This window comes from Protobothrops mucrosquamatus, unplaced genomic scaffold, assembly GCF_001527695.2.
Source record: "Protobothrops mucrosquamatus isolate PMUCROS unplaced genomic scaffold, P.Mucros_1.0 scaffold18, whole genome shotgun sequence".
Lineage (NCBI taxonomy): Eukaryota > Metazoa > Chordata > Lepidosauria > Squamata > Viperidae > Protobothrops > Protobothrops mucrosquamatus.
Genome location: NW_015386403.1, coordinates 2,284,578 through 2,310,165, shown reverse-complemented (window position 1 = coordinate 2,310,165; position 25,588 = coordinate 2,284,578). Strand labels below are relative to the sequence as shown.

The 25,588-nt window shown below is 38.6% G+C and overlaps 1 protein-coding gene across 1 annotated transcript in view; it reads right to left on the bottom strand.

Moving 5' to 3' along the window:
* Window positions 1–25,588, bottom strand: part of ANKRD28 (ankyrin repeat domain 28) — a 55,935-nt gene that overhangs the window by 6,816 nt on the left and 23,531 nt on the right. Inside the window, exons 12-24 of the mRNA XM_029283099.1 lie at window positions 20,695–20,758; window positions 20,222–20,290; window positions 16,317–16,457; window positions 15,050–15,161; window positions 14,092–14,118; window positions 13,478–13,552; window positions 13,133–13,334; window positions 11,754–11,841; window positions 8,093–8,210; window positions 6,296–6,515; window positions 5,512–5,599; window positions 5,336–5,419; window positions 3,026–3,171 (exon numbers count right to left, since the gene is read on the bottom strand). Of these exons, the coding sequence (XP_029138932.1) occupies window positions 3,026–3,171; window positions 5,336–5,419; window positions 5,512–5,599; window positions 6,296–6,515; window positions 8,093–8,210; window positions 11,754–11,841; window positions 13,133–13,334; window positions 13,478–13,552; window positions 14,092–14,118; window positions 15,050–15,161; window positions 16,317–16,457; window positions 20,222–20,290; window positions 20,695–20,758 (1,434 nt within the window). The remainder of the gene's footprint in view (window positions 1–3,025; window positions 3,172–5,335; window positions 5,420–5,511; window positions 5,600–6,295; window positions 6,516–8,092; window positions 8,211–11,753; window positions 11,842–13,132; window positions 13,335–13,477; window positions 13,553–14,091; window positions 14,119–15,049; window positions 15,162–16,316; window positions 16,458–20,221; window positions 20,291–20,694; window positions 20,759–25,588) is intronic.

Sequence of the window (25,588 nt, the reverse complement as noted above, 5' to 3'; positions counted from 1 at the left end):
ATCTTTATGCAACCACATTATTGTATGTCTATTTTTTCCCCTTAAACATTTCAACTTGTTTTTCAATTGAGCTGTACAGTTTATATGTTGTATTAAAGGTGGAAAGAATTCTGAAGTGATCTATCTTGGTCTGATTTTTTTTACATCTCAAAAACCTGGCATTTTAACCAGAATGTGTAGACTTCCTATACTCACTGTATAAGTTTCAAATGCCTCTTGAAAGGCAAAATTAATTTAATCCTACAACTGAAATTATGAAACTGAAAAGATAGGATAAATTAATATTAAGATATATTAAAAGTGCCATAGGGATGATAGTCAGGAAATATTGTGCACTGCGACCAAAAAGTAGAAACAGAAATAAAGTCTACAAATTGCAACTACAGGTAGTTCTCGGTTCATTCTGTTGTTTGGTCAGCTACCATTCAAAATTATGAGACTTTAAAAGAGGAGATGGGATGGCCCCATCGGTTGTTAGCTCTGATGATGAGGATGAACTGGAACCAGGGTCATCAGATAGGGCAGTGGTGGCGAACCTATGGCACAGGTGCCAGAGGCGGCACTCAGAGCCCTCTCTGTGGGCACGCGTGCCGTCGCCCTAGGCCTAGGCCTTCAGCTGGGTTTTATAAAACCTTTTCCCTTTAGGCCTCCGCCACCATGTACAACAAAAAAAGGTTCAATCAATCAGTCAATTTCAACTTCTCATGGGAAAAAAAAAAGATCTTGCAAAGTTGGAATTGATTGATTGAACTTTTTAGTCCCACCCAGTCTGCTGTTACCACTGCAGCCACGCCCACCCAATGAGCCATACCCACCCGGCACCCGACGATGCATAAGTGGATTTTTGGTTGCAGTTTGGGCACTCGGTCTCTAAAAGGTTCGCCATCACTGAGATAGGGGTTACCATGGATTCCCAGCAGAACTCAGAGAACCTGGTGGCTAAGAATCTCAGATCGTCAAGCATCAGGGGAAGCGACCCACCAGATGAATAGCCACTCACAGAAGCAAAAGAAACAGAGACACAGCTGCTGCTGGTTAGTGCTCTAGAGTGGCAACAGGCTGCCTCCAATGAAGAACAGCTGCTACACCTACCCAATCCACGGACATGAAGAGAGAAATAAAGGGAAGCACAGAGGCGGCTACTTGCGAGGAAGCAATCTCGTCCCTCCTAATGAGAAACACCGCATTTGGAATTATTTAACCAGGTGTGTGGGATGGCATGGTTGTTGGAGACAGCCATTCACTTTATCAGCACATACCATCTTCAGCTCTGCGATTCCAGTACCCAGCTCTCACGGAGTTTGGATTTGTCTCGTCAGTTCTGCAGTTCTTGGGACTTCAACTTAAGACTGCTCACTCCTGGACTGTCTAGTGGAACTTGCTTATGAGGTGTATGTGTCTTTTGAAATTTGTAGAACAACCTATTGGCTATGCTCCATTGCTCATCTGAGTTTTACATCTGTTGTTTTGGGATTAATTTATTGAACTTCTTGCATTTGGAGACCATCTACTAGTTTGGGGTTTTGTAACTTGAGTTTTTTTGGGGGAAATTACTTTACCAAGGTAGTTGTTTAATAAACATACTCTGCTCGCACCTATTGACATCTGCATGTCTTGGGTCAGAAGAGGAGACTTATGACTGGTCCTCAAAATTGTATTCGTTGCAATGTTCCCAGTCATATGATTACAATTTAGATGCTTGGTAACTGCTCGTGATTATGATGGTTACAGCATCATATTGTCATATGATTGCTATTTGCAATCTTCAGTGCTGGCTTCCAACAAGCAAAGTCAATGGGGAAGCTGTCAAGAGGACGCAAATGGCAATCACATGTCATCATGATTCATAACTGGGTGGGATTCACTTAATGATTTGCAACTGGAACTGCTATCATAACTTGCCACTATCTTATGATGTTGTATTTTACCCACAGAGTTCTTGGTCCCAATTACCACTGAAAACTGAGGACTACCTATATTTAGGTTTACTTCACTATACAGTGGTGCTTAAAAGTTTGTTTCAGTATTTCTGCACAATGGCCTAAAATGTGCTATGTTCTTGGTACAAGTCACAGATAAAGATAAACATCTCCCAAAATACTACACATTTTGCTCTTGATGTGATCTTAGTTGAATTCCTGGAGAATTCAACGGTGTTGAATTGCCTTCATTTGTACATGATCTGCATGATGGTGAACTGGTCAAATCCAAAATCTTTGCAAATAATTTGGTCACCCTTTCCAGCAACTGTTTTTTAGAGATCCACTGAAATCTGTTTTGTTTCAGCCATGGCATACCTCCATATTCCTGAGTTATGAAGATCAGATTTTGATAGTGAATATACCCAGAATTCTGTTCTTTAAATAAGGCAGGACCTCCCACACTCAAACTTATCATTTCATTATTTAAAAGACTTTTAATTTCCCATTCAAATGATAATCCTAGATTATTCCATAATTTTGCCACAGAAAATATGTAACTTTGGATTATTTTCCAACCTACATATTTGTGTGCTATATAACTTTGGGTCAAATTTATGCAGAGATACTGAATATTCAAAAGGATTCACAAACTTTTAAGTACAACTGTAAGAAAAGATTTGCTGATGGAAAGATCTGTAACAGTTTTAAGTGGAGGCTGGGCAGCTACCTTCTGAGCAAAGTTTAACCAGTTTCTTCTAATTTCACAACTCTATGTAGGACTACTAGATCTGGCCAGCAACAATGACCATTAGATGGTAGCAAAGAATCAGAACTGCCTGTGTCTCTTTGCTGTCATCCACAGGTTGTCAGAATTTTGCTACACAGAATTGTTAATTCTACTTCAAGGAACACTATGCTTATACAAAGCTTTACATTTTTAGCTATAAATCCAATTCGATTAATAAGAAAATAGAGAATACTGTTTGCTTGAATTTCTGGGCTGATCTAGGTACTTTTTATTTAAAATGTTTGATTCTAATGCTGTTTTTTACGGTAATATATTATTGGTTAACAGTAATAATAAAAATTAGCTTTTGTCTTACCAACTGTATTTGTTTGCCCATTTTCTGCAGCCATCATTAAAGGTGTCTTCCCAGAAGAATCTACAGAGTTTACTTGTGCATTATGGCTAAGCAAAAGCTGTAAACACTCTACGTGATCTGTAAAGGCTGCTGCATGGAGGGGAGTTCTAAGAAGGAAAAGAAACATGATCTTAGAACCAAGAATCAATGGAGCTCTAATACAGCCATGATTTTATATAGAAGGAGAACCTATATTAATAAATCTTTAAAAATATCTAAAAAGTTTAATTTGATTTTGGAGGAACATAAGGGAAGAACAAGGAAAAAATATAAAATGTTGTAGCACATGCTGCTCACATCCAGAATAAATATTTATATTATAGCACTCACCAACTCTGGGTAGTTTACAAAATATAATACTAAATTATATATAAAGCCTAGGAACAAACCAAGATTTTAAGATATATTTTTTTGAATATCAGCAGAGAGGATGCCATTCATATCTCTTTGGGACTGTGACAGAAAAGGCTATGCTGCCTAGATTCCACAAGATGGGAGCAATTAATAAAAGGGACCTAGAATACATCCACTCTGTCTGAATGTGGGGGGGATAAACAATGGGACAAAGATGTTCCCTCAAGTAACCAGATCCTATGTTATGAAGGATTTTAAAGGTAACAACCAGCACCTTGAATTGTACCCAGCAGCCAATTAGCAGCTAATTTAGCTCATATAATAGTGATGACACGAGTGCCCATTACTGTTTGTATTGCTGCATTGTGAACCAACTATAGGTTCCAAATAGAGCATACTGTAGTAGTGCAGTTGTGAGATGACCAAAATGTGAGCGACTATCTGCAGGCCAAAAAAAGAATGCAATCGGTGCACAAGATGTATCTGTACAAAGGCTTCCTACCCACAACTGATACCTGCTCTTTGAACAGTAGCTATAGTTTCAGGAGGACCCCTAAGTGTGCATAAGTCTTAAATGGAGAAGTGCAACATCATCCAAGACCAACAATGGAGATATCTCTGTCAGAGGAGGGAGGTGAAGTCACTGTTATGTCAAGATTGAGCCATAGTCTGTTTCTCCCCATCTAGCCTCTAGTCACTAGATCAGTATCTAGACAGTCTCCCTTAGGCTAGAGCAGGGGTAGGCAACCTTGGCTCTTTTATGACTCGTGGACTTCAACTTCAACTCCCAGAATTCCTGAGCCAGCACAGGAATAAAAGAGCCAAGGTTGCCTACCCCTGGGCTAGGGTAAGGCTGGGTATCATCAGCATACTGATATTGAACCCCAAACCAAATGATGACTTCATCCAGCAGTTTCATATAGATGTTAAATGGGAAAAGGGAAAGTGTAAAACCCTAGGGTAACCTAGAAGCACAGGATCATGGGCACCATCTCTTTCAATACCAAGTGGAACTGATCACTGCAACCAAGTGCCTTCACTACCAACCCCTGCAATAGATCCAGAAAGATATCATAACTGATGGTATTGAAAATTACTGAGAGATTAAGAAGCACAAGAATGGATGTGTTACCCTCATCCTGACTTTGCCCAGATTATTGTCAAGCACAACTAACAAGCTATTTGTCCTATACTGAAACAGGCTCAGATAATGCATTTCTTCCAACAGCCTAACTGCAGTTCAACCACCTTTTCCACAATCTTCCCACAAAGGAAAGATTGGAAACTGTCTGATAGTTGTCTAAAAGAGAAATATGCAAGAAAGTATCTTCCAAGGTTCTTTTTAAAAAAATTTCTCTTTCCTTCATCTTTTTCTCTTGCCCCTATTTTACTTCCACCACTTCTTTATTTTTATATCACTAGAAATGCTGAGATTTTTCTAAGCCTATCATGTCAGCTGCCTTCTGGATGCAAATCATACAGTTTTATCGACAGAATCTGAAGTTTGGATTTTTTTAATATTTTTATCCACCTTCTTTCCCATATACAACTCAATATGGGACTCTTTCCTTCTCCTATAACAGCAACAGCCCTGTGAGGTGAGGTGAATTGGCCTGAGAGAGTACAACTGATCCAAAGTCACCCACCGTGTTTTTATGTCTAAGGCAGGACTAGAACTTACAATTTCCTAGATTCCAGGCCAGCTTTTTAACCACTACATCAAAGTGGCTCTCTAGCTAAAAAGCTAGAAATAGTTAGAAACTCAATGAACAATCTTTGCTATATATTAGAGCTATAGTTATATCTCTTTGGCTATAGTATCATTTTATTTAATATCAATTTAAGATTAAATAAACTATTAGAATTAAGTATTTTAACATACTTAGTATTTTTCTTGTATAGTATTTCCAACTTTACCTTGCCTTTGCATCTGTAGAATTTACAATTCCTGATCCCAGTATATCAATTAGCATTTCAGCAGCACCCTCGTTATCATTTATCCTATCAAAGAATTTTAAAAGAAATTAATTCCACAACCAAAGTTTGATAAAAGATATAATGAAGTATTTTGGGGTCACACAGAAGTTGCTTACACTGCACAATGTAATGGACTGAAAGAATTTCCTTCCATTTTCTGAAAAACTTCCTGATCCAAAAGAAATTCCACGCAATAGTCGTGACCTAAAAGTTTTAAATACCAGAGAGTAAGCACATAATACAATTCATTTTTTATTATTAAGGAATGTATATACATATAACTTGCTGTAATATATAACTATCCTGGTATTAAAAACTCCCTTTTTATAACCCTGTAATCCCTTAATTTGGGGTAGAGTCTGGGCAACTGAATGGAGCTGAGCACTTATGGCCGGATGCCCTTCCTGATGCCATACAGAGTTCACAACAGATGTTTATTTCTTGCTCCCTAAGAGAAGCATCTGCTGCTACCTTGGATTAAATGTGCAACCTTCCGTGTGGGAGGCAAGCATCTTCATCACTAGGCCACCACACTGCTCATCCATCATTTGGATGCGTGCATGCATATGTATTTCAGATATTCAGCAGCAATAATTACAGGATGAAATCAAAAGTGAGGTTGTACATGTGTAGGTTTTCATATTCCTTTTACTTCTAGATATTTAAAAATCTGCCTAAGCTTCATAATTGGTTGCTTTTTTTATAAATTTGCTGATTATATATTCTATGACTAATCACTTTACAATATTTTGAAGAGATTTCATATATACATATCAACATAGCAAGCGTCTGGAAACATACAACTGCTTTTGGCAAGAATCTTTTCAAATTCCTGTAACATTTTAAGAATTTTATTTATTTTCTTCCACTTTCCATCCGAAACAATAGTTCTTTTCTTACCATTGTAACATGCCCAATGCAATGATGTATATCCCTGATTGTCTGTCAGAGCAGGTATCATATCCCCAGGTGACAATGATTGTAAGAGTGCTCCTAATACCCCAATATGTCCACAAGCAGCAGATAAATGTGTAGGTGTACGTCCTCTGCAGTCTCGTAGGGTGGCTTTTGCACCATGATGAAGCAGTGCTTCTACGCATTCCTCATGCCCAGTAACAGCCTGAGAAAAAATTTAAAAAATGTGCATTATGCATATAGGCACTTGTAGATATAAAAAAATAAAAATGCTGTTCTATCCACTAGCTTTCAGCTATTTCACTACAGCTACTTTATTAATATAAAAACTAATATGCAATATAGTTGTTTATTAGTTTTTATATCAATAAAGGAGCAAAACTACCAATAGAAGAGAATATTTATAGCTCAGGGTAGAACTATGGAGTTCTTGGTGCTTTCTGAGCTTGGCTATTTTCATGCAGACCTTTAATTATCTAAGTAGCATGATGTTACTGCATTAAAGATCTTCTACTGCACTGAAAATATTACCTAGTTTGCTAACACACACACACACACACACACACACACAAGCTCAGAGAGTACAACGGAGCAAAGATAGACAGCTGTGGATATAAAAAGTCAGATGGGATCTTGTGATTAATCTAGTTTGTTCCATAGTTTATCTGGCTGACCATGCTTTTAACCAAATACATTCATACACATCTGAGCTAAAACCTAAACAATTATATTCAGGCTGATGTCCTGGATTATACTAAAGCATCTACACTAAATTGTAGATGATATATAATCAAATCAAAAGTATAGCTTCGACTTGGTTCTCCAACTTTAGAAATACTTTTGCTTTGGACAAATTTCCTGTCCTGCTTTGGACAAAGGTTTAAGATCTTGAGTCCTGACATTCAAGGCATAGAATTGTTTCCCATCAATTGCCCTAGTAATGTAATCTTAAATATTAAGATTCTTCTCTAATTATTGTTTGCTAAGAGTATCATTTTAATAAATGTCCATTCTGTTTTCTGATAAATATATTTTCTTGTATTGCTTTAGTTCTTTTCCCCAGCCTAGGATACCACACAGAATTTAATATAAGAAAATAAAGAAGTTTTGGGCAATATCCTTATGTTATAAATTATCAGTTCCATAAATGGTGAGATTCTGAAATAAAAAATAAAACATATTTAGCAATTTATTCTATCTCACAGATGCAAGCAGTGTTAAGAACAATTTTCTCTATGTTTGTCAATGCCTACTATTGAATTCCAACTCTTGGTAGTCTATTTTCCCTTCTTATCAGTAGCTCCCTAGAAACTAAGTTGCCCATTACAGCAGTTTAATCCCTTATGGCTGATGGCAAAGAGAATCTGAAATAAGAAAAAATATTTTCTGCCAGACTAATTGTGATGAAAATATGAAGTTGGATACAGATGGAATATTTCTAAAGAATAAAGTAATAAATTGAAGATACAGTAGAAAATTGTTTTGGAAGGGACACTTCCATGGTAATGTAAATTACACTTCTTTAATTATAGGAATGAAAAATATAAGATTTATACATTCACTATGAATAATATAGACTAATACAGAACTGGATTTAGACTAAGTTAGTTGCAATACATTTTAGCACAATCAATTGCATTTAGAAGTTATGATTTCAAAGACACCTGCTTAGTCTGGATCCAACATAATATTTCTGTTACCTTAGTTGGAACTGCAGCAATGCTACCTATTGAAGCAAAGAGCAGGGTGGGGGTAGGAGGACACACCTGTTGTCTCTCTTACCCCTCTGTGTAATGCTGTTCTTCCCCATTTATCTTTGGCATCTACATTTGCTCCTTTGTTGAGGAGGGAATAGACACAATCTGTATGCCCGTTAAGAACAGACAACATCAAAGGAGTCCTGAAAGACAAAGACAAAGATGATATAATGTACAGTAACAACATTCTACTATCATGCTCATAACCTGCCTAAATAGGCAGTGAGAAGTAATACAAGGAAACCTGATCCAAGAGTTGTTAGATCTGCAACAGCAAAGTCCTGTACATTTAAATGATAGAAATCATGTCCTTCTCAAAATAACCTTATGCCTTTTACTACTTGGGTGGGAGATCACTGCAGATTATCATGGTTGTTGACCAGGAAAACTCAAAACTATCCCAGAATATGTAATATTTTTCCTTCATTTCTATATAGTGTTACCAGAAAACTACATGAACATATCCATGAAATCACTAGGAATCAAGCTTTTTTTCCCTCCCTACCCCAAAAAGTAGTATGAAAAGGACTAGGGTACCAAGTCACTATACATTCTGTTCATTTTATTGTTTTAGTAATACGATGTGTACTCTCTTTTCATGACACAACCATTGGCCCCAATAGTTTTCAACATTTATGTCTAATCTCCAATCTTTCCTTTTTAGGACAGGCTGTTGAAAAGGTAAATAAACTGTAACCTCAGACGATCTGGAAGAGAGCATTTGGACCCTTTTCAATTGTGATTAAGGCTTGGATAGCATACAGAGAAACTAATGATTACACTTTTGACTTCTTGTAAGAAGCAGGATAGAAGTGCTGCAACTATCCAGTTTTTCTTTGCTCTTTTAATACATCAATTGTATATACATCTGGAACTGACTGAAAGGTTTAAGACTGGGAGGCACAATGCTGCAATAGTTCTTATGCTCTGTACACAGTCAGTTCCAATTGGTGTTTGCAGGGAAATAGAGGCTGAGCTTTGGATCTCTGATTTATGGAATATCATAGGTGTTGATTATTTTGCAGCCTCTTGTTTAAGGTCTAGATGAGATCAACCATCAACAAAGGGTCTTATCATTATGCTGATAATATTCAGCTGTATATCTTGACCCTGAGTCTACTAAGTCATGCTGTTGAGATCGTATCTATCCCAGTGCCTGAAAACTTTTAGGATCTGAATGGGAAGAAACACGTTTAAAGTCATCTGTGACAAAACTCAGTGGCAGTATGTTCCCAATTCCTTTAGTATCATCGATTTGTCATCTTTAGTTCTAAATGGGGTTGCATACACTTTGACAGAACTGGTGTGTTATTTTGGGCTTTTCCTTAACTTGTAGCGCTTACTCAATTAGCAAGTGATATCAACCCCATGAGGTAAACTAAACTAATAAATCAATTCCACAGGAAGGCTAAAACTGCTTTTATTGAGAGTTGCTATGATTACAGAATTTTGCAAATCTTGATTATATTGTATAGTAGTCGGAACTTACAGTTTAGTGCAGGAGTGTCAAACTCAATTTCATTGAGGGCTGCATCAGCATTGCGGTTGCCCTTGGGGGGCCGGGTGGGTGTGGCCAGGGTGGGTGCAGCGTACTGATGGATGGAGTGGGTGTGGCCTACTGGGTGGGCATGGCCAGTTCTACATCGTTCATATCAAGGGTGCCTGTGGGGCCTGGGCAGGAGTGGGACAGATCTGAGAGTCTCTGGCAGAAGGAGGTGGGACCAGGGCAAGTGCCAAGGCATGGTCCACTGGAGGAGCCTCACTGTTCCTCTTAGGCCATGCGGGGGGGGATGGTGGTGCGGGCTGCCCATGCGGGGGAATGGTGGTGCGGGCTGCCCAGAGGTCAAACGCCCAGCCTGGCCCTTGAGCACCCGCGGCACCAAGCCCAGCCCCACTTTCCCAAGGGGGCTCCCAGCTGCATTTTCCTCCTCAAGGCTGCTGCTGCTGTGCTTGCTCTCTTTAGCCAGGTTGCTCATGATGGGTACGAGGGCAAAGTCAGAGGGAGGCCCATTCCCTCTCCATGGGAGTAGACCCTGCTTTGTATCCAAAGCTTCCTTAGCAATAGGATGAGAGACCCCCAGGATAGCCAGGAGGAGGGGGCAAGGGGATGGTGAAAGGACAGCAGAGCAGGACTAAGGCAGGAGTTCCCTCAGACCCTCCCTCTCCTTCTTTCCTTCCTTCTTTCCTAAGTACAGAGTGGTGGGAAAATATTTGAGATGAGGGAAGGAGAAAAACAGGCAAGAAACGCAGCTGGGGAGGTGTCACCCTTCGTGAGGAATGAAGAAATGCACTATCACCTGGAAATAGCCAGCACATGGCCCTCACCTACTTCACATATCTGGCTTGGTGGGCTCTGGGAGAGGGAATGCCATGAGCAGCATGAGAGTCAACATTACCCGCGCAATGTCGCCCAGTCCCCGGCCTGCCTGGTCTTGGCAGGCAGCGGAGCGCTTTCCTCACAGCGCCGAGAAGTTGAGCTGGGCGGTGCGAAGCTTGTCAGCTTTGCACCTTGCTGCCTGCTGAAACTGGGCAGACTGAGGGCTAGGCAGCATTGCACTTCTCATCAGATTCGCGCCACCTGGCTCAGCTCTTGGCGCTGTGAGGAGAGTGCCCACTGCCTGCCGAAACCGGGCAGGCTAGGACTGGGCGGCCTCGCGCTTCTTTTTGGATTCGTGCCGCTTGGCTCAGCCTCTTGGCACTGTGAGGAGAGCGCCCCGCCACCTGCCGAAACCCCTCTCCCGGAGCCCATCAAGCTGCATAGGTGAAGTAGGCGAAGGCCATTTGCTGGCCACTTCCATGCGATGGTGCATTTTTTCATTCCTCACAAAGAGTGACACCTCCCCAGCATGCATAGGGGGCAGGACCAACGAGCCAGGGGCTGGTTCCTCGTTGCTTCTGCTATTTGTGGAGCTAAGACTGAATGCGTTTCAGCATAGATGGCCACCACAAAATTGTACATTGGCTCCCGGCCGGCCTGGGCCAGGGTCAAGGCAGAGGGGGCCGTTCCCTCACTGTTTCCAGGATGGCTTCATGGGCCACATGAAACCACTTCGTGGGCCACATCCAGCCCCCGGGCCTTGTGTTTGACATGTCTGGTATAGTGAATTAGATAGGTGTCTTGTGTGATCTCCTTCCAAACTTTATTTGGCTGTTGTGGATTTAAAATATATCTTACTCCTTACTGTCTTGGCAATGGAGCTAGTGTAATTCCATCAAGGAATTCTTCCTTACTCTGAATAAGGATAGCTATGACCAGAAAGGCCTTTATACAGAATCATCTCTTCCTCTAATTGTGGCTTTTCCTGGACTGGAGTCCCTTATCACAGCTATTAGTGCATGAGTCATTTCTGTATCGACCATGGACCATTCTTGATGACTTTAAGCCAAACATGCCTTCTCATAGTAGTTGTTATAATTTAGGGAGACTCTTACTGAAACCACCTCAAACTCCCCCACAAAAAGGCAGTATATAATCAGAATAATAATGATATTCTGTAATTTATATTACATTATGTAATAATATATAACATATAACATTTATTTTATGTATTTGATATAACAATTCACACTAATATATACATTAAAAAGGTTATGATACACCTTATAGTTACATTACATAGTTATCTGCAATGGATAATCCCACTGTGCAACTTGCCTCACTTTAGATAAAATTATTTGAAACTTACTGTCCGTTTCCATCTTGAATGTCCACAGCATTCTGTGGTTCTGCATTTCCAATTAACAACCGCAAGCATTCTGAATGACCATTTGTAGCTGCAAAATACCATCAACAAATAGTAATCATAACCAGTGATTAAAAACAAGTCTGTTTTGAAGAATTACTTCTACTTTTGAAACTTACCAATTTTATAACAAGTTGAATATCTAAAATATATAGCCATAAAAAACCTTGATTTATCTAAAAAATATTTAAGATGTGATAGCTAACACACTGATACATCAGTTGTTTTATGAAAATCCCGAATTTTCATGCTGAAATTAATGGATCACTTCAAATCTGAATATATCTGTATCCAATCTGCTATATGTAAATATTTTTTTAATTATGTAATCCTTTGAAATGTATTCCTTAATATAGAATTTCCTTATTTGATATGCTCTGGTTGCCAGCATGCTTTTATGTGTGATTCAAAATATTAGTTACCATCTACAAAGCTAAAACGGCGTAGAAATAAGTTATTTGAGCACCTGCCTATTTCCTATGATTTCTACCAATAGAAACTGATCAAGCTGGTATGTGCCAGGTCCACTTGGTTAAAAAGTGCCATCTACTGGGAGCCAGGGATTATGCCTTCTATAATGATACTGGTGTTCTAGAATGAAGCTCCCTAAGATCCACATGACTCCTACCTTGATGGAGTTCCTGAAGACCTTAAAGATCTGACTGTTCTCCCAGAGCCAGGGCTTGGATGAGGTATTAGTGAAAACTTTTGCTGGATGTATATTTTGTACATTTTTTTTGCCAAGCAGACAGATTATCATCTTTTTAATCTATTTTATATTATGCTTTTATCTTGCTTTTGCTATATTGTAAGGTGCCCAGATTCAAATCAGCAAAATAAAATTAAATAAACTGATTTTTTTAAATAAAGAATTATGTGACTGTAGCATAAATTAGCAGGAGTTCCTGTATACAAGAACAGTTTACTCTTATGCATTTTTGAGAGAAAAGTATATTAACAAATGTATTTTATTTTGCACTCAAGACAAAGATAAGAAAAATATTATCATTATTTTAAATATTTTAAAATGTTTAAAGCATTTTAAACTGAAATTCTTGTATAGTGTTGTAAATATAAACAATACAGTAAGATTTTCTTCATATAGGCCTACACACACACACACACACACACACACACACACACACACCCCTACATAAATAAAAAGAAGAAGAAAAGGATGAAAATTATACTAAGACACAAATACCTAAAACATTTCTACAATGGACCTGCTGGAATGAAAACAGTTCAGAGAAAGGAGGGGGCATAAACATGCTTCCATCTGCAAAATAATCTTCCACTATGATATAAAAACTTGTATTTACCAGCAGCATGTATTGGTGTTCTCTTTATAACATAGTCTTTTACCAAGATAGAGGCTCCCTGATTAATGAGTACATCCACACATTCAACATGTCCCTTAAAAGCTGCAAGATCCAAAGGTGTTCTTCCATTATTGTTCCGGACATCAAGATCCAACAAAGACTGCACTAATACTTCCAAAGCTTGATGATGTCCATGATAGGCCTAAACAAAAAAATAAATAAATAAAGACATTGCCCATATGTTAGCAAAGGAAAATAATTACTGAATTGTAAATATTAAATCAGACAGATATCAGGTAGCTTTACATAATCCTACATTGAATATTGGATAAATTGAGTACTTACAGCTAAATGCAATGGACTAATTGGTGCTCTGTTGTCTGAATCATTCAGCATGTCAGACCCTGATGTTTCCATTAACTAAATAAAAATACAGTTAATAATGTAATCAATTTAACATAAATACCTATTATTCCATCTTAATTAATAGATAAGTAATATCAAGGCTTAGTCTGTAAAATACAAGTGTCTTTGCTAAAAAAAAAATCCAAACATTACATGACAAATGTAGATGACTAGATAGGTGAGTGGGTGGGTGGATGACTGGTTGCATGGTGTTTTTAGCTACCAGGGGAATAATAATCTTAGATGCTTTGGATTCTATTGTAAAAAGCTGCTAGTTGGATGTCAGAATACAAACATAGCACCTTTCTGCATCTCTTTATAGCAACATTGTATATTCCCAGTATTGGATAAGTACCTTCCCAGCAACCAGAAAAATTGAAAGCTGCTTCGAAAGGCTGGAGACAGATACATATGAATGAATGTGCAGTCTGAAAAACTTTTAATAGAATTATACATTATATTGTTTAATGAAGTATTTCTGATTTCTCAAACTGATTTCAACACTTCAGAATATTTATAATAAAGATTTCCAGAGCTAAGATTCTTGTACTTACAACATCTAAAGGTGTTTCATTGGCAATCTGTAATGAAATCAATTTTAATACCAGTTAAGTCTAAATGTTAAAAGATAAGTTACTCTAACAACTTAAAATTAAGCAAGATAGTCCTTGATTAATCAATCATTCATTGAGCAACCATCCAAAGTTACAATGACACTGAATAAATGATAATTATGAACTGTCCTTAAAGTTAAGAGTAATTCTCAAACCACTTGCTAGAAAGCAAGTGGACCTGTACTGCTTGGGTATAACTATAACTGTATTTTTCGTTTTAAAAAGCAAGCAGATTCTAATTTAAAATGTATATGAAAATAGCTGTATATACAATACTTATTTATTCAATTTATTTGCTGCTTATCTCATTGTGGAACTAGTCTAAGTGGCTTCCAACAGTAAAAACAGAAAAAAAGAAGTGTAAACATAACAGTAGCAAAATAATGAAATAATATAATAAATAATGAAAATTGAATAATGAGATTAAAAGATGGGCAGGTGGAATCAGGGAATGTAGGGGGGAGGTGGGTTTGCTATTAATCTAGTAGTCACCTCCAGTAGTCTTTAGTATGATATTGTCTACTACAGTAATTTCATCAAATCTTTAATATTATGACTATCTTGAAATAAAACATTCAAACATGACTAAAATTGGGCTTCATGCTATATAATATTCAAATTAAAGTATTACATGATACCAAGGAAATAACATAGAATGACCACAGGCTTGATATGGTATAATAACCTGGAATCCATTTGAACAGATATATAATAAAGATTTCCAAATTTGGCTTAACTTTCCAAAACTCAATAGTAAACTTTTATTTTCTTTACTAATTTAATTATCCATTTTTCCTTCTGAACTTTAAAAATAATTTTATCAAAATTTACTTCTAAAACGGAGTTGTCCTTCAATGATTATTTATTTCTAAACATAATTTACATTTATTTCTCCTACCAATTCAAGGCATAAACGATGCCCATATGCAGCAGCATAATGAACGGCATTGTAACCTTGCTTATCTCGAATCCCTGGGTTTGCATCATTTCGAAGTAAGTATTTCAGGCACCTAAACAAAATAAATAGAATTTTAATATAATTATTTAATGGGAAGGGACAGCCTAACATGAAATAGTCATTTTTGAATCTTCTCCCATGCCCAGATGATGGTATTATGAAATATGGCAAAGACTTATATTGCTGGGGATGCAGATCTAGTCCGACCTAGAATAGTATTTTCTTACAAGTTTTCTAGGTCTGTGAAGTGATTATATACTGAAGCTTATTTTTTATGTATAATACTATGTTCCCTGCATTCTAAAGGATCTAATCTACGTTTTCAAGTTTGAAAAATACTGATCTAATCAATCACAATTATCAACAATATTGCAAATAATTTGTTCCTGTAAATGTAATATTCTTTTAATTTAAATAATATGCATGTATTTGTCATCAACAGGAACCAACATTCTTTGCACATTCAGCAGTCACAATATGGAAATCTAAAAACAAGTAGCCCATAAAAGCTTTTGATGACTTAGTTAATCTACATTAAAAAAAAATATTGGAAACTGCTGCAGTAGAATTAAGAACAAACAAATGAGAATTTGCTTCTACCTTGTTTTCTGTTACTGGAAAGTTTGAGCAGGATAATTGCATTGGTAAAAAAGCTATACTGTATCATTATTATCTGATTATGTAACTATATAATTAATATTTGATTGCCAAACTATGCTGAGAATCATAGAAGCTATTGATTAGCACAATTTGAGAGGAGAGAGGGTTGAGTAAGATCTGTGTTTCAATTACAATTTTGTATATTATATTTTACAATACAAGTCTTAACAAAAAATAATTAATCAACATGGAATTTTTTTTCTTAATGTGTCATATACTTTAATAATAGGAATTGTTTTTTCTTTGATAATGTATAAATGCTTCATAATCACAGTTTAAATATGCAGGAGAGTAACATTACTATTATAATAGGCTGCTCTCTTTAAAAGTATTTTTCTTTTAAATATAAAGTAATCTGTCAAAAAACCTGTTTGGAAGAGAAGTATTACTGTACTGCCTCATGCAAATATTAAACATGATGTTAAATATTTATAGCAAAACATATTTCTTTTTAGCCAAAAGAAAATTCAGATGTGAATCAGATTTATGTCCAAGTGAGAAGCTATAGTAATAAAGTTTGTGATTTCAAAAAGAATGTCATACTTACTTTCCATCAGTGTCTGATGCAGCTGCATAATGTAGTGGTGTACAACCTCTTTCATCAAGGTCATTTACACTAGCTCCAGAACCCACAAGGGCAAACAGACACTTGTAATTACAATTGGCAGCGGCATAGTGGAGTGGAGTTCTATAGTATATAGATATACATATATTTTAAAAAGCACAGAAATGTGTATAGTGTCATATACTTAAAAAATTATCTCTGAGGCACAACTATCTAATAAACATTCTCTTCCAATTCTTATTTTCAAGATGTTTCTTACATAAAGAGTATTTTAATCAAATACATTTTTACGTCATTTAGTCCTATTTAATTCCTACAATGGAATTCTTTATTGAGTGCATTGCAAGAGCCGTGATGGTGCAGTGGTTAGAATGCAATAGTGCAGACTAACTCACTGCTCACTTCAGGAGTTCGATTCTGAGTAGCTCAAGGTTGATTCAGCCTTCTATCCTTCCGAGGTCGGTAAAATGGGGACCCAGATTGTTGGGGGTAATATGCTGAATCTGTAAACCACTTAGAGAGGGCTGTTATTACAACAACAATAAAAAGTTGGAAGGGACCTTGGAGATCATCTAGTCCAACCCCCTGCTCAGACAAGAAACTCTATACCAGTGGTGGCGAACCTATGGCACGGGTGCCAGAGGCGGCACTCAGAGCCCTCTCTGTGGGCACGCGTGCCGTCGCCCCAGTCCTAGGCCTTCAGCTGGGTTTTATAAAACCTTTTCGCTTTAGGCCTCCGCCGCCATGTGCAAAAAAAAAAAAAAAAAAGGTTCGACCAGTCAATTTCAACTTCTCGTGGGAAAAAAAAAGATCTTGCAAAGTTGGAATTGATTGATTGAACTTTTTAGTCCCACACAGTCTGCCGTTACCACCGCAGCCATGCCCACCCAATTGGCCTCGCCCTATTTTTGACTTTTGTTGCAAGCCTTAGTTCATTTTGAGCCTTAGCTTTCCTCACTTCATCTTTGCAGTCTCGGGCTATTTACTGATATTCTGCCTTAGTTATGTGCCCCTCTTTCCACTTTTTATACTTGTCCTTTTTATCTTTCAATTTATCAGAGAGTTCTTTATGCAGCCATGCTGGTTTCTTTTGAGAGCTGTTATTTTTCTTCTTCGTTGCTATTATATACATATCATTTATATACACAGCTTAAATACTGTGACAATGTACTTTTCATGGATCTATATAGAGGACACAGCCAGTATGTACAAAGATTTAATTTACTTTCACAATGAGCTGAATTTTTGTGATCACTACTGATATACTTTACTTCGGAATCTAATGCCATAAAGTATAATTCAATCAGAAACATTTTTAATGTAAAAAAGGACACCTCACCTGGGCTTCAGAGGGTGTAATCAAGTTTGATCAAACAAAAGTTTAAATTACATCCTCATCAGCAAGTATACATATAATTATTATTTTTCATAAATATTGTTCTCAACCTCTCCTTTAAGTCCTTTGTTAACAGCCTTAGTGATTACAGACCAGTGGCACTCACCCCTATTATCATGAAGTGTTTTGAAAAACTGGTCTGCAGGCACATTGTGTCCTGCCTCCCATACACACTTGACAGTCACCAGTTTGCATACAGAGCAAAAAGATCCACAGAGGATGCCATAGCTATCACTCTCCAAACTGCTCTGATCCATCTGGAGCAGCGGGGGACCTATGTAAGGATGCTCTTTGTAGATTTTAGATCTGCATTTAACATAATTCTTCCATATATACTGGTGTCTAAACTTGTCAATCTCAGACTTGCACATTCAATCTGCCTTTGGATTATGAGCTTCCTGTCTGGCTGCTCTCAGAGGGTTAGATTAGGCAACTATATCTCTTCAGCCCTTATTAATACGGGTTCCCCATAGGGCTGTGTGTTGAGTCTCCAACTTTACACCCTCTACACTTATGACTGTACCCCCACTCATCCCAGCAATATTATTGTTAAATTTTCAGATGATACAACAGTGGTGGGGCTTATCTCCAAGGGGCGTGAGTCTGCCTACTGGGATGAGGTGGAGCGGTTGCTCTTGTGGTGCAGAGACAATAATTTGGTTCTCAACACAGCTAAGATCAAGGAGCTTATAGAAGATTACAGGAGCAATAGATTAGATGTTCAGCCCCTGATCATCAGTGGAGACTGTGTGGAGTGGATGGCAAGCTTTAGGTTTCTGGGTGTTACCATAGAGGACCTGACCTGGAGAGCTCATGTTATAGCATTGGTTAAGAAGGCCCAGCAGAGATTATATTTCTCAAGACTTCTGAGGAAACAACAAGTGAATGAAAAACTGCTGGTGACCTTCTACCATTTCTCCATAGAGAGCATTCTAACCTATTGCATTTGTGTGTGGTTTGTTTGTTGCACAGTAGCAGATAGGAAAGCACTCCAGAGGGTCATTACCATTGCCCAGAGGATTATTAGCTGCCCTTTCCTCCTCCTCCCTCCCTGGACAAACTGTATAGTTCCCGTTGTCTTAGGAAAGCTCAAAATATTCTTAAAGACTCAGCTCATCCCAGACATTCTTTTTTTGAACGATTACCATCTGGCAGATGGTACGGGATAATAAAAACAAAGACAAATAGGCTGAAAAATAGTTTTTATCCCAGAACCGCAACCATATTAAAAACCACTGTATAGTGCAACATTGAAGTGCAATATTAGGGGCAGTGCAATGATGAATAGAATGTGAAGGAAGTGTGTATATAATGTATGTTCTTATTTGTGGCTTTTACTTGTCTGTAGTGTGCACTGTGGACAGCACTTAATTTCGTTATGAGTTACACAAAGACAATAAAGATATTCTATTTTATTCTGTTCTGTTCTATTTTATATAGTATCATTTGTTTGAACAATTATGACAATATGATATTATTCTAAATTTTCAAAATTACTAAGTTATTAAGCACCAATTAATGTTGTTTTGGTGTTTCCCATTATATTTGGATATTTATACTGCTCTAGGAGGTACACTAGCTGTCAGTTGGCTTCTGGTTGTTATTCAAAATATTAGTTTCTGCTTTTAAGTCCTACTAACTCAGGTTCTAGTTATCTGTAAGATTGCTTTTTCCCATAGTTGTTTGCCTGTCCAACTGATCAAACAGAATAAACTCCCCTCAGGCCCCATTTATTTAAGAATGCCATTTAACAGAACTTAGAAAATACTTTTTTAAAAAATTGCTATTCTGATGCTTTAGAGCAGGGGTGTCAAACTGCCAGCCCGTGGGCCGGATGTATCATAGCGAAACGTGCCCACCTCATTGCCGGCAATGGCAAAAAAGTCACAATATGTCACGACATGTCACGTGACATTCTGAGTTTGACACCCCTGCTTTAGAGGGTATTTTATATGTAAATATGGTCAATTCTTTTCTCTTGGATTTCAGGGAAACAGACCTGACTTTTCTATTTAGCCAAGGAGAAAGCATGAATATTGGGATGCGCTGGCAGACATATATTTTCTGTATTCTTTATGGATCCTATTATAATAATTATGAATTTAATAGGTCTATTTTTGTTGAGATGTTCTAAAGTCAGAGCTGTTAGGAATGAGGAAATACAAATATAATTAGTTAGTTAGTTAGTTAGTAGTAAAGTGACACCATTTTTGGCTTGTGTTGCAACTACATTCATGTTTGGACAACAATAATCTGATCACCTTCATAGCTTAAACCATGTAGCCATGGACAGCTAGTAATGGGGACCCACAAGATTATAAACTTTTAATATTATTATGTGCATTTATATACATTAGACAATTCCTCTTCATTCAATGTAGCCTAGGCAAACCAAAAGGTTGAACATGCCTGGTTTAAACATAAACAGCCTCCAATTTATACCATCATATGCATATTTATATAGAGCTATCCTTATAGCATTCTTTCTTACCTTCCAAATTTGTCTTTTTTATTAAAATCCGCACCTGTGTTGAGCAGCAGATTAAGGCACTCCAAATTTCTGAAAATTAAGAGAGTTAATATCTGATTATACTTTTTAAAGGAGGACATGACCTTTGACTCTCAGACTTTAATTACTGAAATCTTTTTTATAAAATAGCACTATAAATTTTCTAATATTTTAGATTTCTTATGCATAATTACTTCTCCATGTGTTTATGCCAATAATGTTAAGAAGGTTATTTTTTTTCCTTTCACCCAATTATGTCCAATTCTCAGAAGCTATCTAAAGCATCTCTGCAGTTTCCTTCGCAAGGTTTTTCAGAAGTGGCTTGCCATTGCCTCCTTCTTAGAAATGAGAGAAACTGACTAGCCCAAGGTATATAAATCCTCTAACAGAATGCAATGTTTTAATTGAGGATACTTCCAAAATTTAAAACTTTCTTAAACTACAAAAATACATACCCTCCAGCTGCAGCTGCATGAAGGCAAGTCCTGCCAAAGTCATCTGAAGTATCTATTTCAAAGCCTATAAAAGAAGGATTTTGTGAAACTACTGATAAAATTCATCAACTTTATCAATTCGAAACAACGTGCTATTAATCAATCTTTTTTATGCTGTAACTGATTATTTATAGAAATATAGTATATCAATAGGATGCTTATTTCATATGGTTTTCATCTTAGTTTTGAGAAATCAATAATTTTATCTTTTACAATAGAATACTACATTATGGTCTAAAGTAATGTAGAAGAGATTATGAACATATAGTTCTGCCTTTCATCTTTTTAGCAAAAGCCAGAAGATAATTTTTTTGTTTTTAAACTGAAATAGAAACATATGATAAAAGACAAACTTGGAGAAAATAAAATCAGTAATATATATATTTTACTTAAATTGGAAATAATTCCCTTTTATCTCTTTCATATACCACTGAACTAATCAAAAATAAAATAATTATCTTTCCAACCTATTCTGTTCAAAGTCTTGTACTTTATGAAATCAGGAAAGGATCATGTTAATTTCTAGTGCAAGTCTCAATATGAAATTTCATTAAAGAGATACAAGATTTAAAACTGTATAAGAATTCTGAAGAATAAATGCTTACATCATATATTCACTACAATTAAAGGTGTAAATAGTTCAAACATTAAATGAGGAAGTGTATCTGAATCTAATTTTAGTTCTAGGAATGAAAATAAAAATAATGCACAATAATACAGAAGGCAGGAGAATAGCAAATACTTTTTACTGTCTAAAAATGATACTTCAAACTAGAGCATTTTTTTTCCTACACCACTGTCAAAAACTTGGTAGAAAGCAAATGGGAGTCTTACCTAGGCCACTCTATTCATCTACAATTAATTAAATTAATAATACTGTAAATAAACTTACAATATTTGTCAAGTATCTACTAACACTCTTATTCCCTCCTCCCAACAAAAAAATAAAAATAAAAAGCTAACAATATTTATTTTATCTATAGTAGTTTTACTATGAAATTAAAACTATAATTATTTCTTTTATCTAGAAAAAAAAATTAAATTTAGCATAAACACTGTCCCATCAGTTTAATTGTAGATGGCATGCATAGTTGTGAAAAGTAAGTACAACCCACTGAAATTTTTGACTTTCTCAGTAAATTTCAAAATATAGATATTTGATCTTCATTCAACAATATTGATAGATGAAGGAGATATTATTACAATAAATATCATGCACCATTTATATTTTGTAATATATATATACATATATATATATACATATACGCTGCCTTATAGCATTCTTCTCCGCCTCGCTATTGACTTCATCACGGCCGTAGAACCCACGATACAAGGCATGGTCGCTAGCGAGGCGGAGAAGAATGCTATAAGGCAGCAGGTCACGGGGCTACTCACGGGCCACCGGCATTTGCTACAGGCAAGGGAGAGAAAGGCCCTGGAGGAGCTGCGTAAGGACAAATCCATCGTGATCCTGCCAGCGGACAAGGACAGAGCCACGGTTGTCATGGACAGAGCCGCATATAACAGCAAAGCTCAGGCCCTACTTGGTGACGCCAGCGCCTATAAAGTAATCGGAACAGACCCCACAACATCCATGAAAAATCAACTTAACAAGGTCATAGACGGACTTAAAAAACGTGGGAGAATGAACGAAGATCTGAGAGCCGTACAGCCAAGGGACTCGGCAATGGCAAGATTTTACGGCCTACCAAAAATACACAAGGAGGGGACCCCACTAAGGCCCATTGTGGTGTTTAGGGGTACACCCATGTTTGGTTTGGCCAGATGGCTGAGTCGGCAGCTGCAACACTTAGTGGAGGGTAGTACGACCACGGTGAAATCCTCGCAAGAATTTTTACAAAGATTAAAAGCGGTGAAGATACGGGATGATGAGACTATGGTCTCATTTGACGTAACATCTTTATTCACATCCATCCCGCAAGAACTGGCCATCTCGACTATCAAAGATTTACTACTACGGAAAGGACTACAAAGTCAGGGTTCCCTTGGGATGGAGGACTTTATCAAGTTGTTACAGCTATGCTTGAAAACGCATTTTACGTTCCAGGGGACAATATACGAACAGATTAAGGGCACGCCGATGGGTTCCCCCATTTCGGGGGTCACTGCTGAGGCGGTCCTACAATGCTTGGAAACCAGGGCCATGGCTGACCACCAACCAGAATTTTGGGCCAGGTATGTGGACGATACGTTCGCTATTATTAAATGAATGAGAAAAACTGCCTTCATGGAGAAACTCAAGTCAATATTCCCGGACATACAGTTTACGGCGGAGGAGGAAGCTAATGGTAGCCTGGCCTTCCTAGACGTGTTGATTGCACGGCAGACCAATGGTGCCCTCACACGACAGTATACAGGAAAGCCACTCACACCGATAGGATGCTGCACTATACGAGCAACCATCTGGCGGCCCACAAGATCTCGTGCGTGAGGACATTATTTGCGCGCATAGACAGGCACTGCAGCACTAGGAAAGCTAAGCAGATGGAGCGTGCCCATCTCTATCGGGTGTGCAGGTGGAATGGCTACCCAACTAGCTTCATCAGAAGGTATAGCAAACGTCAAGAGCCCCACAGGGCACCAGAGGACCCAGGGACAACATCCTGGGCAACGGTACCATATGTCCAGGGAGTATCGGAGGCAACAGCGCGCATACTGGCACCCTACAATATCAAAGTAGCTCATCGCCCCGACCAGACACTCCGGATGAAAGCAATGCGCCCTAAGGAGTCTTTGCCGAAGGAGGAAAGATCATCGGTCGTATACAGGGTGTACTGTAAAGATTGCCAATGCAACTATACAGGGGAGACGGCCAAACGGATAAAAACTAGAATACACGAACACAGACTGGCCGTCAGAAGGCAGGAGCAGTACTCCCAAATATGGACGCACATGATTGATAATGGGCATTCATTCGATTTTAAGGGGGCGGAAGCCATTGCCCAGGATGCCTCCAAGGGAGGACGCCTATTGAAGGAGGCTTGGCTCTCCAACATGGATTCTATCAACCGGTGTATAGAATTGCCCCCGGCGTACCAGGCACTAAGGGTATACGAAGAGCAAGTCAAGAGGCGGATGTTGCTTGCCGGAGACAGAATCAGAACTGGGGGGGGGGGCACTCACTGTATGGCCAGACAAAGGAAGGATCTAGAAGGAACAGGGGCAGCAGAGATGAATGAGGAAGTGTTGGAATTATGGATAGGGGGCAAAAGGGAGGGAAGAGGTGAACACGATGAAGGATTGCAAAGGGGAGGTGACCATGGAAGGGTTTTGGGGGTGCGTGATTCGACCGTACGACCCAAAATGCATGGGACAGGGATACCCAACAATTTGGAGCTAACCAAGAGGGAACAGGTTAGGGGGGAAGGAAAATTGAAAAAGGGAGCATGTAGATCGGTAGACCAGGGGGGGGAGGAAAACTGGAGAGGGGACAAGAATGGATGACGGAAGGTAGCAATGTCAGGTAGATTAGTGGACTAGGAGGGGAGGAAGGCTGGAGAAGGGAAGATTGACCAGGGTGGAGGATGGAGGGCAGGATCGGCAGACCGGGGGGGAGAAAGCTGGATAGGGGAAGGTTGATAGGAATGGATGATGGTGGGCAGAAACAACGGGTGGACTGGCAGACCAGGGGGGGAGAAAGGCCGGGGAAGGGCAGGTTGGTAGGAGTGGATGATGAGGGACAGGAACGGCATGTGGATCAGCAGATTAGGGGGGGAGGAGATCTGGAGAGGGGAGGATCGACAGGAATGGATGACGGTGCGGAGAAACGGTGTGTGGATCAGCGGACCAGGGGGGGAGGAAAGCCAGGGACAGGAGGATCGACAGGAGGGGATGATGGAAGGCAGGAACGATGTGTGGATGAGCAGATCAGGGGGGGAGAAGGGGGGATTGACAGGCATGGATGATGGAAGGCAGGAACAGCATATAGATCGGCAGGTCAGGGGGGGAGGAGAACTGGAGAAGGGAAGTTTGACAGGAATAGGTTGGAAAGGGTATCCTGTAAGGAGCAGGAGAGAGCGATTGGAAAACACACCAGCAGCAACGGCACGGGGAGGGAGAGGCCTGGCAAGGATGACAAGGGAAAAAAGTGCAGAATTGGAGTGCAAAAAAGAGAGGGCGGGACGACTAAGGCAATTACAGTCAATCAGGAAGAATGGCCCTATCACACGGGCCATGAGTAAGCAGTTAGATCAACAAGGGTATAAAAAGAACCTCCCCACCCCCTGAGCCTCACTCTGAGGACACTGGCCGAGGACCAGCGAAAGCTAAGTTGTTTTTTAACTTTGTATATAACTGTTTTTATTGTTTTAAGTATTGTTTTAACAATAAACAACTGGTTTGTACCTCTCCCGGAGATCGTTGATTGCATCATTGGATAAACATGCCCGGGATTCACATTTTTGCATATATATAAGACATACCCATGACTCCTGGGAGGATCCATAGTAGAGTACAAAAGTAAAGAACACCAGGAGAAAAAAGAGACTCTAAAAATATATATTTAATGGTTAAAACCAACAAGACAATGCATGGCTAAAACCTATAAAATTATTCTTTAGAAATCTTACAAAAATTAAAAACCTAGCTTTCGTTGGCAAACTGCCAACTTCCTCAGGGCTGTAGTTCATACAGGGCGGGAGAAGCCCCCTTTATAACTGGCCATTACTCTGCATCCGGCACCAAGCCCTAGTCATTGGGCGTGGCCGGTCAGTGAGGATTTTACTCTCCTTGCTACCGATGGTTCGGCTCCTGCTCCTACTTTCAGTCCCAGAGTCAGTCCTCCCCTCATGAGTACACTCCTCCGCTGGAGATGCTTTTTCCCGCAGGAGTGACC